Source organism: Odocoileus virginianus, chromosome 29 (assembly GCF_023699985.2).
Source record: "Odocoileus virginianus isolate 20LAN1187 ecotype Illinois chromosome 29, Ovbor_1.2, whole genome shotgun sequence".
Classification (NCBI taxonomy): Eukaryota; Metazoa; Chordata; class Mammalia; order Artiodactyla; family Cervidae; genus Odocoileus; species Odocoileus virginianus.
The window spans coordinates 14,283,179-14,297,803 of record NC_069702.1 but is presented as its reverse complement, the minus strand read 5'-3'; the positions used below and the strand labels follow the sequence as shown (position 1 = coordinate 14,297,803).

Here is a 14,625-nt window from a genome sequence, read left to right as displayed (position 1 = left end):
ACCTGATATGAAGAACAGACTCATTTGAAACGACCCTGATACTGGGAAAGATTGAGGGCAGGAGGAGAAGGGGACGACAGAGGATAAGATGGTTGGATGGCATCACCAACTCAATGGACATGAGTTTGGGTAGACTCTGGGAGTTGGTGATGGGCAGGGAGGCCTGGCGTGCTGTGGTTCATGGGGTCGCAAAGGGTCGGACACGACTGAGCGAGTGAACTGAACTGAACTGAGCTGGCTTTTCTTGCTTTTGAGTCTTGATCACCTCCAAACTAACTTCCAAACTTTTGTCAAAGTGAGTGAGTTTTCTAAAATACAAATTGCTAACAGCTTTTAACCTGCTTTAAAACATTCTCTGGCTCTCTAAGCAGGTAAATTTGAGGAATTCTTTGCCTACTTCTTCAACCTCATCATCCATCTTTCCCTCACTGATGTTCATACTGCTGTGTATACATTCAGTTTCTTGAATACATTATTTTATTTTTATATCTTTGTTTCCTCCCTCTGCATCCTTAAAATCAGATTTGTCTTATACTAATTGTTCTTTCATTTCTAGCTAGCTGTACTCATCAAGCTGTCAGTCTTACAGTTTATTCACCTACATGTATAGCTCCACTCCTAGGCTGTGAACTCTTTTAGGGGGAATTATGGGTTAGATGGGGCTTCCCTGATAGCTCAGTTGGTGAAGAATCCACCTGCAATGTGGGAGACCTGGGTTCGATTCCTGAGTTGGGAAGATCCCCTGGAGAAGGGATAGGCTGCCCACTCCAGTATTCTTGGGCTTCCCTTGTGGCTCAGCTGGTAAAGAATCCACTTGTAATGCGGGAGACCTGGGTTTGATCCCTGGGTTGGGAAGATCCCCTGGAGAAGTGAAAGACTACCCACTGCAGTATTGTGGCCTGGAGAATTCCATGGACTGTATAGTCCATGGGGTCATAAAGAGTTGGACGTGACTGAGTGATTTTCACTTTCACTGGTTAGATGTGTTCAGCCACATTATAATGAAACTTGGACACTCATATCTAAGCTGGTATATTTTAGTCTCATGCAGAGTGAAGATTAGATTTTAGACTTTCTGTTTTGGTTTTGTACTGCAAGTTCAAAATCTTTATCTTTGCCTAAGGGACTATTAGAACTAATCTTAACATTTGCCAGGGAAGGTAGATGTGATGTAGGGGAGGGGAAAGGGAGATTTATCAACATCTTTGGGAAGGAGGCTCTGATTACAAAAAGCACATTTTGAAATTAACATTACCTTGATGTTTTAAAAATATGCAATTTGAAATATAAAATTAAAGGATAAAGTGAGATTTCTTTTATCAAAAAAGGGGATAAAGATTGAGAAGCTTTTTTTTTTTTTTTTGAGACCAACTGAACCTGTATCACATAATCTTTTCTGAAAACAGGGTGAACTGTTAAAAGTAATTATTGCAGATCTTTTTTACTACTTATATTAATAATTCTTTTTTTTTTTGGCATTTACCACAAATCACTCATCATTTTATTACAAGTATGCCTCAATTAACTACATCAAAATATACATATAAACTAAATTGGAAACGTACATCAACATACTGTATGATAAAGTGTCTCCTCTGTCCATCAGAAAATACAGAAAGGACATATTCACCAGGTTTCCCATGACTCTCTCGCACCAAGAAGTCTCCTTGCTGCTTTAGCAGGTCTTGCGCTTCTATTCTGGGAATCGCACCATGGTACCAGTCCTGTTCTGCCAGAGGTTTCTCAAGGATGGGGATCGTATCACAGAATGAAGAGCCCAGTGCAGATTTTGGAGACCTAATGATTCCAGCAATTGAGTGACGAATAGACTCAAATCGGGACAGCCTCTCCTTCCTTTCCATAGATGTAACTGATCGTGCGTCTTCTTCATAATTGACGACTGGAGGCGGCTCTTTCCCATCGTTTTCCTGCACCTTTTGCTCCAGCAATTCTTTCTGTGCTGTAAACTTTGCCTCAGTGCATCTCAGCTGCTGGACTGACTGCTTCAGCTCTTCAAGGGTCTGTTTTTGGCTTAGCAGAAGTACAATGTCAGACTTCTTTTCATAGGTCTTAGAAGACTCCTCAGTCCTCTTCTCTAGCTCCAGCACAGCCTCCTCCTTGTTTAAAAGCATCTGCTGTGTCTGCATTAGTTCCTCTGCTAAAGTTCTCAACATTACTTGCAAACTTTCTGCTGTTAAATTATTCCACATAATCTCATTTGCCTGTAGATTTTCATTTTCTTCTAGTAAGGAAGTATCAAACTCAATTTCTTGCTCCTTAGCAGCTGTTGTTCTGTGAACATCTATGAAATTGTTGTATTCTGTGCTAGGGTCTATCTGTTCAACTGACATTTGAATCTCTTTATGAACGTTCACTATTTCCTCTGTAACAAGACTAGTTATCTGGCTGTATTCATCAAATATACCTTTTGGTGCTTTTATCATTTCTTCTTGCATCTTTTGTAAGGAATCGAGAAGCAGAGGAAGTGTAGTGTCATAATACTGGTTCTGATGAAGCTGTGCCCCTTTCAATGCCAACACATACTGATTATGCAACATATGGAGTTTCATTGTGGCTTTGTCGTAACGTTCCTTAGCCTTTTCAGTTTCTTTCCCTTTAGCTACAGCTTCTTTATATTTCTCTTTGGCGGAATTCATTTCTTTTATTAATTGTCTATAGCTGGTTTTTAATTTCTCTAATTCTGTCTTTGTAACCTTGATCATCTCTGCCTCTATCTGCTGATGGACGCCTATGTAACTCTTCTTCACCTGCTGCTTATCTTTGATCATCATGGTGAGCCTGTGCAAGGGCCCAGAATTCAGGTCCTCTGCATGCGTCTTCATGATCCTGCTGAGCTGTTCCGTCTGCTGAATCATAAGTAGCCAAGACTTGGATACATTGCTGACATAATTCATTTGGATAGTAGTTTCCTTATCAACTTGATTACAAAGGTTCTGTAAAGTAGATGCATATTCTTTATCACTTTTTATCCTCAGGGCCATGAATTTCTTCACTGTCTCCAGTAACCGTAACTCCCAGTCTTGCAATTTTAACACAGCTTCGTGTGAGTTCTTCAGGTCACTCCCAAACCCCATGTTTGTAAGGCACCGTCTTATCCTCCACACTGCACAACTGAGCCTTCTAGTCAGCACATATCTAGAACCTGACAAGCGGGAGCCCCTCGGACGCGGGAGCCCGTAGCCACCCCGCGTCACGGGGGCCGCCCCAGCCAATGGGGGCCCAATAATTCTTAAAAAGGATCCTTGAATAAAAAAATAAGAAACTCTCAATGACCCTTCCTTTAAATTCTGTTCTGCTTTAAAATCTTTTTGATAAATTTTACTTTAGTAAAAACTATATCTCGAATTTTTATTATGGAGACTATAATATACTTTATGGAAAGTAGACATTTGTCTTGGTTTGTAACAGTGCTAAATAATATTTTTAATGCGAAACAATATTCTTTATAAAACTAGCTGATTTGGGGTAAACTTATACACACTCTGTTATAAAGAAAAATACATCTTTATATTTTTGTCTTAAGCTTGATATAGGCCCTTGATCTTTGTTCTGAATCACTTATGATCTTACATTACTGTTTACAGGTGGAAAAGGGATAGAAGTGGAAATAAAATCACCCATCCCACTTCTGGGAAAAACATCTTACAGTTTGTTGCAATAAAAAGGAAAGACTGTGGAGAATGGGCAATCCCAGGGGTAAGCATTAAAATAAAGTCAGATCAATGTTTTAAGTTCTTTTTAGTTGCTTTACTTACATAACGCAAGGCTACTGCATATGGCTCTTTTCTCCTCCCGTCAGTCTCTTTCCTCCCTACTTCAGTTAGTAATTCCTTTGCAGTGAAGTATCATTGTCAGTGACAAACATAGAATAATACAACAGAGCTGTTAGAATCTGAGTCTTAATTCTAAAACCCTTGAGAGAGAACATGGACTTTGATGTTAGACCTGGGCTTGTGTTTTAGCCTTTCCAGTTGGAGCTGAGTGCTGTGGAGTTCAGACCTTTGTTCTAAAAATAATTATATCTATTTCATAGGATTATTAGAGAGTGCATTTAAAGCACCTGGCATTGTAGATACTCAATAATGCTGAATCTTGTCTTAGAACCCATCCCCTACTCTAAGACCAAGGTAACATTTTCAGTATTTAAAAAAAAGATAACACATCACTTACTGTTCCTTATAGTTTTTTAAGTTTGTATAATATCATCAGGAAGAGTATACTTTTATTGAGTTCACATCAGTAGTATTTCAGGTGACTTTAAAAAAATGTCTATGTGTTCAAGAGCGGGTTTTATGTTTTATGCCATATTGTGAAATGGAGATAGTTTGATAAGAGTATGACTCGTCATATACACATTCTGCTATCTGCAAGAATGGTTTCTTTCTTTGTAGGGTAAAATGGAAAGAAAATGAAGGTTGTAACTGACTGTAATAAAAGCTTAGGCTAATTATTACGAGCCAAGTAAACTTTACTCATGCTGAATGTAAAATAGAATGATATCATCATCATAGGATCTTCCATTTTTATTGTCATTTGAAATTCTGATCAGTCAGGGAACTGTTGTCATTGAATATAATTTTGAGAGTCGTTCATCTCAGTGTATTTTGATCATCCACCTTTTGTCAACTAATATTTTAGAAATCGAGGATACAGCAGAGCTATATGAACAAGCATCCCTCTCTTCTTGGTGCTCACACTCCAATGAGGGAGACCATACAAGATAAATGAGTTATTGTATGTTCGAAGGTGATAAGTACTAAGAAAACTAAAGCAAGGAAGGGGACTAGGAAGTGTTGGGAGAGCTTGCAGTTTTAGATAGAGGGTGGTTATAGAAGATCTCTTGAGAGAAGGTGACATCTAAGTGAAGATCTGGAGGAGGTGAACAAGTGACCCATGTGGATATCTGGGGAAAGCGTCTTTAGGTAGAAGTAATAGCAGTTGCAAAGGCCTAAAGGTTGGGATATGCCTGGCACATCCTAGGAACGTTGAGGAGGTCACTGTGACTGTAATGGAATGACCAGTGGGGAAAGTACTAGTCTGTTGTATTCTTTCTTGCCTCCAGCCCTTCCTTCTGTAGCTTGACTTTGGAAAATACCAGGAACGGAGTCTGACAGGCTCAGTTATCATAGGCTAACCTTGGACCATTTACGGTGGTTGAGTATATATATGATTGATACCCTGCTAAGCTGCTTCTACTAGAAACAAATGATTTAGAGAAGAACATATTACAGAAGATTATGGGCAGATAGAGCAACATATCCCTGGAGAAGGAAATGGCAGCCCACTCTGGTATTCTTTCTTGCCTGGGAAATCCCATGGACAGAGGAGCCTGGCTGCAAAACATTGGGTTGCAAGAGTCAGACATGACTGAGCGCCTAAACCGACACCACCACAGAGCAGTATGTGTCCACTGGATCAGTCAGTAAATACTTATTGGTTGAATTAAAGCTTTTTCCTTTTTTTTTAAACAAAAATGTGACTCTCAGGGGATGGTGGATCCAGGAGAGAAGATTAGCGCCACGCTGAAAAGAGAGTTTGGTGAGGAAGCACTCAACTCCTTACAGAAATCCAGTGCTGAGAAGAGGGAGCTGCAGGACAAGCTGCACAGGCTCTTCAGCCAGGAACATCTGGTGGTAAGAAATGATTTCTAAGAAGGGTTTAGTCCTGGGGATTAATGAAAATTACTTAAAGCTCACCTGGAAATCTGGTAGAATATTCTCTGAATAAAGTGAAATTGTAGCTCTTCTCTGTGAATAGATTCCTACTTAAATTATTATAGCCCAACTTTACATCATTTATTATAATACGTTTTTTTCTCATGGTTTTTCATTAGACTCAGTGTGAGCTAATGTGATACTGAGTTCACCCATCTAACAGTAAATCTTTTCTGTTTTTAAAAAATTTGCAAGAATTCAGCTGTTTTGAAAGGACATTTATATTTTAACTTATGTTATGCAGAGCTTTTCTCATTCATAACAGTTTAAGTCTCATGTCTGTTTTGCTTATGTATCCTTTGTGATTTAAAAAAATCACTATAAGGTATATGTGCACTAGTAATAAGAATAATGGATTTTATTTTTTGTTGCTGTTGGCTTTTGTTTGATGGGCTTTGTTTTCTTCCTAGAATTAGGATTTCTTAATTGTTTATATTGTCTGGATTTTGGGTCACATTTATGTTAGATGGCTGGATCCAAGTCTTTTCATGTATCAAGAGCTTAAATATTAGTCTTTACTAACCTTGTTTATAGATCTTTGTTTAACTAGAAGAATCTATCTTTGTATGTCTAAAACTGTAATCATGGGAATTATTTTTAAATTGGCGCATAATTGTTTTACAGCGTCAGTTTCTGCTGTCCAGCGGCATGAATCAGCTCTACGTATACATATATCCCCTCCTTGAGTCTCCCTCTCACACCCCCCGCAGAAATTATTAAAACAGAAAAATATTTACATGAAGAGTCTTAAAGCCCAAATATGATTATTTTCACATTCTGAAATTAGAATCTGAGGTGCTGAGGGTTTTGTGAATGTTAGAGCTACCTCAGAATGTTCTTGAGAATATTGTTTCCTGGGAAATTTATGTATTTAAAAAAATATTTTGTTCATTTGATGCTATTATAAATGGAATCACTTTACTTTCTTAATTTCATTTTCACATTGACTTTTTTTGACCACTTTTTCTTTTTGAGGAATCTTAGTTCCCCGACTAGGGGTTGAACCTGGGCCCTGGTGAAGGCACCAAGTCCTAACCACTGGACCACCAGGGAATTCCCTCCCTGGGACATTTAGAACAAGCATATGGAATGTTACATTAAAGGTTCTGTAATATTTACATTTCTTTTGTGTGTGTGTGTGATAAAAAGCACATAGCATATAATATGCCCACTTAACCATTTTTTAAGTGTACAATTAATTAATGTTAATTAAATGTGCATTGTTTTGCAATGGATATTTCTGATTCTGAAGAAGGCAGCATGCTCTGTGACCATCTCCTTTTCACCCTAAACTTTTTTTTCATCTGTCTCCTTTTAAAAAATAGATATATAAAGGTTATGTTGATGATCCTCGAAACACTGATAATGCATGGATGGAGACAGAAGCTGTGAATTACCATGATGAAACAGGTAATTTTACTAATGTTTATTAAACTAACTGAATTAGTGGATCAATTTGTCAAGCAGCCTACTAGGACACAATTAAATCTGGACTATTTCAGTATTTTAAGTCAATCATCTAGTGATTATAGAAGTATATTTGTATGAAATCAGATTGTTGATATTAAAATAATATGTTAAAAAAATGAAAGAATATGTAGAAGAAAGCTTTAAAAGTGTTACCAGTAATGAATCTCCTTTAATCCATTGGTAGCATATAAAATTAAGGTTAAAATTATAAACTAATCATGTGCCTTAAAGTTGTTAAATTGTTTGAGTCCATTTGTATAAAACAAAAGCAAAAACAACTCGAGATTTTGGTAGGAAGTATGGGTATAATAAAGGAAATGGGATTTATGTCTGTCTTAATGTTTGAAATAATTTTATAATAATCATGTACTCTTAAAATGCAAAATAATACCAAAAAATTGCAACTATTGAGCAAACTTCAAATGGATGATTTTTTTCTGGTCAATGGATTTAAAAAATTTAGCAGGTGGGTGGAAATCTTTTATTATAAAAAGAAAGGGGGAATCTGCTTTTAGAAAATTAATTACAATTTTAATATACATGGAGTGGCTTCTCTTGAAACATTTTACTGCTAAATTGGATGACCTTTTACATACTTTGTTTTCATCTGTAGCATAATGAAGTGGTACCATATCAGAGAACTAATTGTTCCATTCATGGTTCCTTTCTGAACTGTATTGTTGATGGAAAAATGGGGGGAGAGAGACTGGTCATGTCTAAGGTCTCAGGCAAGTCCTTGGGATGGACTGCCAAGTGAGAGTCCTTGGCTTCATGCAGGAAGGAATTCAAGAGCGAGCTGAAGCAGAGTGAACATAGATTTATTCAGGGAGGTACACACTCCAAAGACAGAGTGTGGGCTGTCTCAGAAAGCAAGAGACTCTGAAATATGGGGTGTTTGGTTTTTATGGGCTGGATAATTTCATAGGCTAATGAGTGGGAGAATTATTCCAGCTATTTTGGGAAAGGGGGAGGGGATTTCCAGGGATTGGCTTACGCTCACTTTTTGACCTTTTATGGTTAGCCTCAGAACTGTCCTGACTCCTGTGGGTGTGTCATTTAGGATATGCTGATGTATTATTTTATTTTATTATTTTTTTAATTTATTTTTTAATTTTTATTAGTTGGAGGCTAATTACTTTACATCATTACAGTAGTTTTTGTTATACATTGATATGAATTAGCCATGGATTTACATGTACTCCCCATCCCAGTCCCCCCTCCCACCTCCCTCTCCACCCGATCCCCCTGGGTCTTCCCAGTGCACCAGGCCCGAGCACCTGTCTCATGCACCCAACTTGGGCTGGTGATCCGTTTCACCCTAGATAATATACATGTTTCAATGCTGTTCTCCTGAAACATCCCACCCTCACCTTCTCCCAGAGTCCACAAGTCTGTTCCATACATCTGAGTCTCTTTTTCTGTTTTGCATATAGGGTTATCGTTACCATCTTTCTAAAGTCCATATATATATATGTTAGTATACTGTAATGGTCTTTATCTTTCTGGCTTACTTCGCTCTGTATAATGGGCTCCAGTTTCATCCATCTCATTAGAACTGATTCAAATGAATTCTTTTTAATGGCTGAGTAATATTCCATGGTGTATATGTACCACAGCTTCCTCATCCATTCGTCTGCTGATGGGCATCTGGGTTGCTTCCATGTCCTGGCTATTATAAACAGTGCTGCGATGAACATTGGGGTGCATGTGTCTCTTTCAGATCTGGTTTCCTTGGTGTGTATGCCCAGAAGTGGGATTGCTGGGTCATATGGCAGTTCTATTTCCAGCTTTTTAAGAAATCTCCACACTATGCTGATGTATTATAATGAACATATAATGAGGCTCAAGATCTAGTCTGCCATCTTGGACCTGGTTGGGTTTAACGAGCTAATATTGTGTCCTCAATGGCTGTATCATTCGTTTAAAGGTTGTGCCTTACCCTGTTCCTGTCTCAGTATAACCTTGTGCAAATCACATGTTCTCTTGGACTCAGTTTTTTCCTTAAAAGATGGGCTGCAACTAGAAGATTTGTCACTTTTACATTCTTGCTGAACTTGGGGGAACTCCCAGCACAAATTTCATTACTTCTCTACAACAACTCTAGCCAAAGTATTAGAACAATTCATTTTGGTATTAAGAACTTAAATATTTAAGAGGGAAAAATAATGCATATGCAATTTAGAAGCAGGTCTCTGAAACTTAAGTAATGATACATTTGTTAGCTATTTATTTTTGAAGTTAAAAAACAATGACTGATCCTCTAGTGGTTGATTATATAGTGTCTGAGTTGTTCAAATCACTGTTTTCACTGTTTCATTCTTTATCTAAACTTAAAAAAATTTTTGCAGTCTGATAATTTCAAATCTCTGCCATATCTGGTCTGATTCTGATCCTTTGTTTCCTCAGACTGTGGTCTTTGCCTTTTAGCATGCCTTCTAGTTTTTTTGGAAGGTGAACATGATGTATCTAGTAAAAGGGACTGAGGCAAATAGACCTCTAGTGTGAGGTTTTATGTTTGTCTAAACATAGCTAGAAGTTAGCTTCTTATTATTTGCTATACTTATTATTTGCTATAATTGTAGGTGTCAGAGACCACAATTTCCTCCCAGTGTTTTTGTTTTCGCCTCCTTTCATTTTTTGATGTCCCTAGAGACTACTTAGGGAGAAGGCAATGGCACCCCACTCCAGTACTCTTGCCTGGAAAATCCCATGGGCAGAGGAGCCTGGTGGGCTGCAGTCCATGGGGTGGCGAAGAGTCGGACACGACTGAGCGACTTCACTTTCACTTTTCACTTTCATGCATCGGAGAAGGAAATGGCAACCCAGTCCAGTGTTCTTGCCTGGAGAATCCCAGGGATGGCGGAGCCTGGTGGGCTGCCATCTATGGGGTCGCACAGAGTCGGACACGACTGAAGTGACTTAATAGCAGCAGCAGAGACTACTTAAATAAGGTCTGAGCCATGCTGTTGTTTCAGTTAATGCTCTCTTGTTATTTTATGGACTCTATTGCTGTGGTGGTAAGTTGGGAGTGATGCTAAAAGTTCAGCTTCTCTGAGCTGGTGCCAGATCGAATCTTGGAGACAGAGTTTTGGGTGAAGTAGAAAAGTATAGCTTTATTCCTTTTCCAAGCAAAGGGGGGTCATAGCAGGCTCCTGTGCAGATCCAAGAAGAGTTGTTGATTTTCAGTTTGTTTGTATTTTTTTGGTGTGAAGATGGGAGTGATGATTTGCAAGCTCTTTAAATGACAGACATGTAAAGTTTTTAAAGTTTCCCTTTGTGTAGTTTATTAGTTGACCAGAGGACAGGATGCCTTCAGACGGGTCTGATAAAGAGCATGTTGGAGAACATCGTTATTTAAATGATCGTATTTTAATTTAGCTTTTAGATTCAGATTTACTTCTTAATTTTGGTTCTCCACTGGTTATTGTTTATTGTATTTGCCATGGAGGTACACAAAGAGCTGTCATTTTAGCACTGGGATTTAGAAACCTTTGTGCTGAAATGGGCTTCCCTGGTGGCTGAGACAGTAAAGAATTCTCCTGCAATGCAGGAAACCTGGGTTTGATCTCTGGGTGGGGAAGATCCCCTGGAGAAGGAAATGGCAATCCACTCCAGTATTCTTGCCTGGGAAATCCCATCTCCATGGCAGGCTACAGTCCATGGAGTCACAAAGAGTGAGTGACTAACACTTTCTCTTTCATGTGCTAAACTATTCGATTGATTCTTTTAAGAAGCAGCATTATTTTATTATTACGAATGTAATCATTATAAAGGATATGTGTGTTTATAATGAGCTATTTAGAAAACAGGTGACATAAAGTGGAAACAATTTTAAAGCAGCAATTATTTCATTTCCCAAAGATAATGACTATTAACATTTTGATTTATTTTCTTCCAGATTTTGTATGGATGTTTTTAAAATAAAAATATGCTAACACTCTACATTCTTTTTTGTTAGCTACAATTTCACTTAATATATTAATATATTATGGACATATTTCCATGTCAGTATGTGGAGAGCTGCTTCATTTTTAATGACCATATGGGAGTCCAGTGGACGCTTATCACTTATTTAATCTGTGCCCTCTCAATGGAAAGTTTGGTTATGTCCTCTTTTTCCTCTTTGTTTATAAATAGTGTTGTCTTGAATACTTCAATAAGCTTGTCTTTTCATTTCCTTAGGGTAATCCTTTGAAGTGAAATTATTCGGTTGTTTATGGTCTCCCTAGTGCGTCTTACAGATGGTGCATAAGAGGCAATCTGGCATTTGTTGTATGAAAGTGAAGTCGCTCAGTCGTGTCCGATCCTTTGAGACCCCATGGACTGTAGCCTACCAGGGCTCCTCCATCGATGGGATTTTCCAGGCAAGAATACTGGAGTGGGTTGCCATTTCCTTCTCCAGGAGATCTTCCTGACCCAGGGAGTGAACCCAGGTCTCCCGCGTTGTAGGCAGACGCTTTACTGTCTGAGCCACCAGGGGAGCCCACTTGCTTATTAAAAGCTCTTGAGAAATACTGCCAAGCTGTCCTACAGAAATGTGCTGTTTAGATTGCTAGTTGTGATTGAAAACATTTATTTTTAATTTTTGATAATTATAAATATTTTAATAAATATTTATATGGTTTCTGATTTGGTGTGATACTTGGAAAAGTGTACCCACCTTATGACTCTAAAGTGAATCATTTATAATTGTTTTCTTTCTTTTTTTAATGTTTAATCTCTCTGGAATTTTCACGTGAGGTTTCATGTTTATTTAATGTTAACTCTTTTTTTTTTTTTTAAGAGTAATATTTTTACTTTTTAAAGTGAAAAGCTGGACTTCCCTGGTCGTCCAGTGGTTAAGAATCTGCCTGTCAATATAGGGGACATGGGTTCAGTCCCTGGTCTGGGAAGATCCCACATGCTGGGGAGCAGCTAAGCCCACATGCCGCAACAAGAACAGCCACCTCAATGAGAAGCCCATGCTCAGTGACGAAGAGTAGCCCCCGCTTGTCGCAGCTAGAGAAAGCCAGCTCAGAGCAACGAAGACCTAAGTGCAGCCATAAATTGTTGTTCAGCCACTCAGTCGTGTCTGACTCCTAGCGACCCCATGGACTGCAGCATAAATACATGGACTGCAGCCATAAATACAGAACTAAATAGATAAGAGTGGTATTGGAAAAGACTCTTGAGAGTCCCTGGGACTGCAAGGAGATCCAGCCAGTCAAAATCCTAAAGGAGATCAGCCCTGAATATTCACTGGAAGGACTGATGCTGAAGCTGAAGCTCCAATACTTTGGCCACTTGATGCAAAGAACTGACTCATTGGAAAAGACCCTGATGCTGGGAAAGATTGAAGGCAGGAGGAGAAGGGGACGACAGAGGATAAGATGGTTGGATGGAGTTGCTGATTCAATGGACATGAGTTTGAGCAAGCTCCGGGACATGGTGAAGGACAGGGAAGCCTGGCGTGCTGCATTCCATGGGGTCGTAAAGAGTTGAACATGACTGAGTGATTGAGCTGAACTGAGAAAGAGCAAGAGAGAGAGAAAAGCTTTGGTTTTTTTTTGGCTGCACCCTGTGGCATGTGGGATCCTAGTTCCCTGACCAGGGACTGAGCCCACACCTTCTGCATTGGAAGTGCAGATTCTTCACCACTGGACCTCTAGGCAAGTCTGAGAAAAGCTTTCTTATTGGTACCTTTACTTGAAATTTAGAAACTTGGTTAAAATTTGGGCATTTGGGAAATTTGGAATATTCTCATTTTTAATTCAGTCTGCCACTTAATATAATGATGATTTAAGATTATTTTGAGTAAGAATACTTGAAGGTACAGGATTATGCAGAAACAGAAGTGACTAAATAAATTGCATTTTCTTGATGATGTTTTTTCTTTGGTAACCAGGTGAAATAATGGATAACCTTACTTTAGAAGCTGGAGATGATGCTGGAAAGGTGAAATGGATGGACATCAGCGATAAACTCAAGCTTTATGCTAGTCACGCTCAGTTCATCAAGCTTGTGGCGGAGAAACGAGGTGCACACTGGAGTGAGGACTCTGAGACTGGCTGCCCTGGCTAATAGCTCACAGTCTCCATGTAAGCCAAAAGCCAGGAACGGAGCATGTATGGAGAAGAAGACAGTATCAGAACTCATATATAAAAAGGGCAGGGCAGGGCACTTGGAAATTACTTTATTCATTAAATGACAGGCAGTTAGGTTTTGCATCAGAATAAAATTAGCGGGTGTGGTGAAACAACACAGAATTTTCTGCTCTTCTGTCAAAAATGCTGTAAACAATCATTTTGTATGTGTTCTACTTAAGCATGGCTTAAACCAGATTGAAACGACTGATGCTCTTTGAAGAATCAGAATTCGAACAAAGATAAATTTATATAAATTTCTGTTCAGCCGTAACTTCTGCTTTTTGTGTAATTCTTGTTTGTCAGTTTTGTTTTTCCCCATTGACTTTTGAGGTATGAAGGATATTCCTACCATATCAAGCATCTCTCAGAGGAGTGCCGATCTCCATTGTCTAATCTGATTTATCTTTAAATTACTTGGTTCACGCTTTGCTTTATATGATCTTGTTGAAGCTGGTTTCAAAAACGGAAACCTTTTGTATTTTTGACTTTAGAGTTGTAAGTTATATGAGGAAATTTGAGTCACTCTTTTAGTCGAAAAATATCAAGATCAATGAACAAGAGATCATGTCCTCATTTCCAAAAATTCTGAATTACAAAAATGTGTCCAGAAAACTAGTAATTTAAATTTATATACGCATTCCACTCTACCGTAACTGTGGGAAAGGCTACCCACTCTAGTATTCTGGCCTACAGAATTCCATGGACTGTATAGTCCGTGGGGTCGCAGAAGAGTTGGACACGACTGAGCGACTTTCACTTTCACTACTGTAACTGTATGCACCATAAATGAATTAAAAATGATGTTCAGAAAGGAAGTGAAATGAAATGGAGACAGAGGAGGTCTTTGGGAGTTAAAGTGTCTTGTTAGGAAGGGATTGTTAAGTACTGACTTAAGTTTTTGAGGCTCACTGTTAACATTGTCATTCCTTGAGGAAAGGAAAGAGTTTGTGTTCCAGGTATTCTTGAAAGCAGGAAAGAGGAAGGAAAACAACACTGCCTTGTCTCAGTGGACATTTATATCACTTTCTGGCCTATATAGCCATTGGGAAAGTCCCATAGTGCTAACACTTATCAACCTGAGGTAGGGACTGTCATAATTCCATCCTCATTCCTGTTGGACTGTAGATGGGTCATCTGAAGAAAAGGTGGTTTAGGGAATAGAGGCATGGTTGTTTTCTTCAGATGTTTGAAAAAGGTATTAGGCTTACGCTGTAACTAGAGAACAAAAATGAGGGCTAAGATAAATTAATAAAAAAAGGCTTCTGTTTTTTTTTTTTTTCCCCCTCTTATTTAGT

The 14,625-nt window shown here is 38.6% G+C and overlaps 2 protein-coding genes across 5 annotated transcripts in view; one reads left to right on the top strand and one right to left on the bottom strand.

Annotated features, from left to right (window-relative positions):
- Window positions 1–13,601, top strand: part of NUDT9 (nudix hydrolase 9) — a 34,077-nt gene extending 20,476 nt beyond the window's left edge. For all 4 annotated transcript variants that reach the window (XM_020911591.2, XM_020911590.2, XM_020911592.2 and 1 more), the window contains 4 exons: window positions 3,606–3,717; window positions 5,508–5,654; window positions 7,061–7,145; window positions 13,090–13,601. In XM_020911591.2, the coding sequence (XP_020767250.2) occupies window positions 3,606–3,717; window positions 5,508–5,654; window positions 7,061–7,145; window positions 13,090–13,265 (520 nt within the window). In that variant the 3' untranslated portion in view covers window positions 13,266–13,601. The remainder of the gene's footprint in view (window positions 1–3,605; window positions 3,718–5,507; window positions 5,655–7,060; window positions 7,146–13,089) is intronic.
- On the bottom strand, window positions 1,492–3,245 carry LOC139032028 (tyrosine-protein kinase Fer). The gene has a single exon (XM_070458154.1). The coding sequence runs from the start codon at window positions 3,093–3,095 to the stop codon at window positions 1,518–1,520; it is 1,578 nt and encodes a 525-aa protein (XP_070314255.1). The 5' UTR covers window positions 3,096–3,245; the 3' UTR covers window positions 1,492–1,517.
- Window positions 13,602–14,625: the final 1,024 nt, after the last annotated feature.

What these genes read in the sequence shown, in the direction of transcription:
- LOC139032028 (XM_070458154.1), bottom strand. Translation starts at nt 3,095, where the DNA reads ATGGGGTTTGGGAGTGACCTGAAGAACTCACACGAAGCTGTGTTAAAA.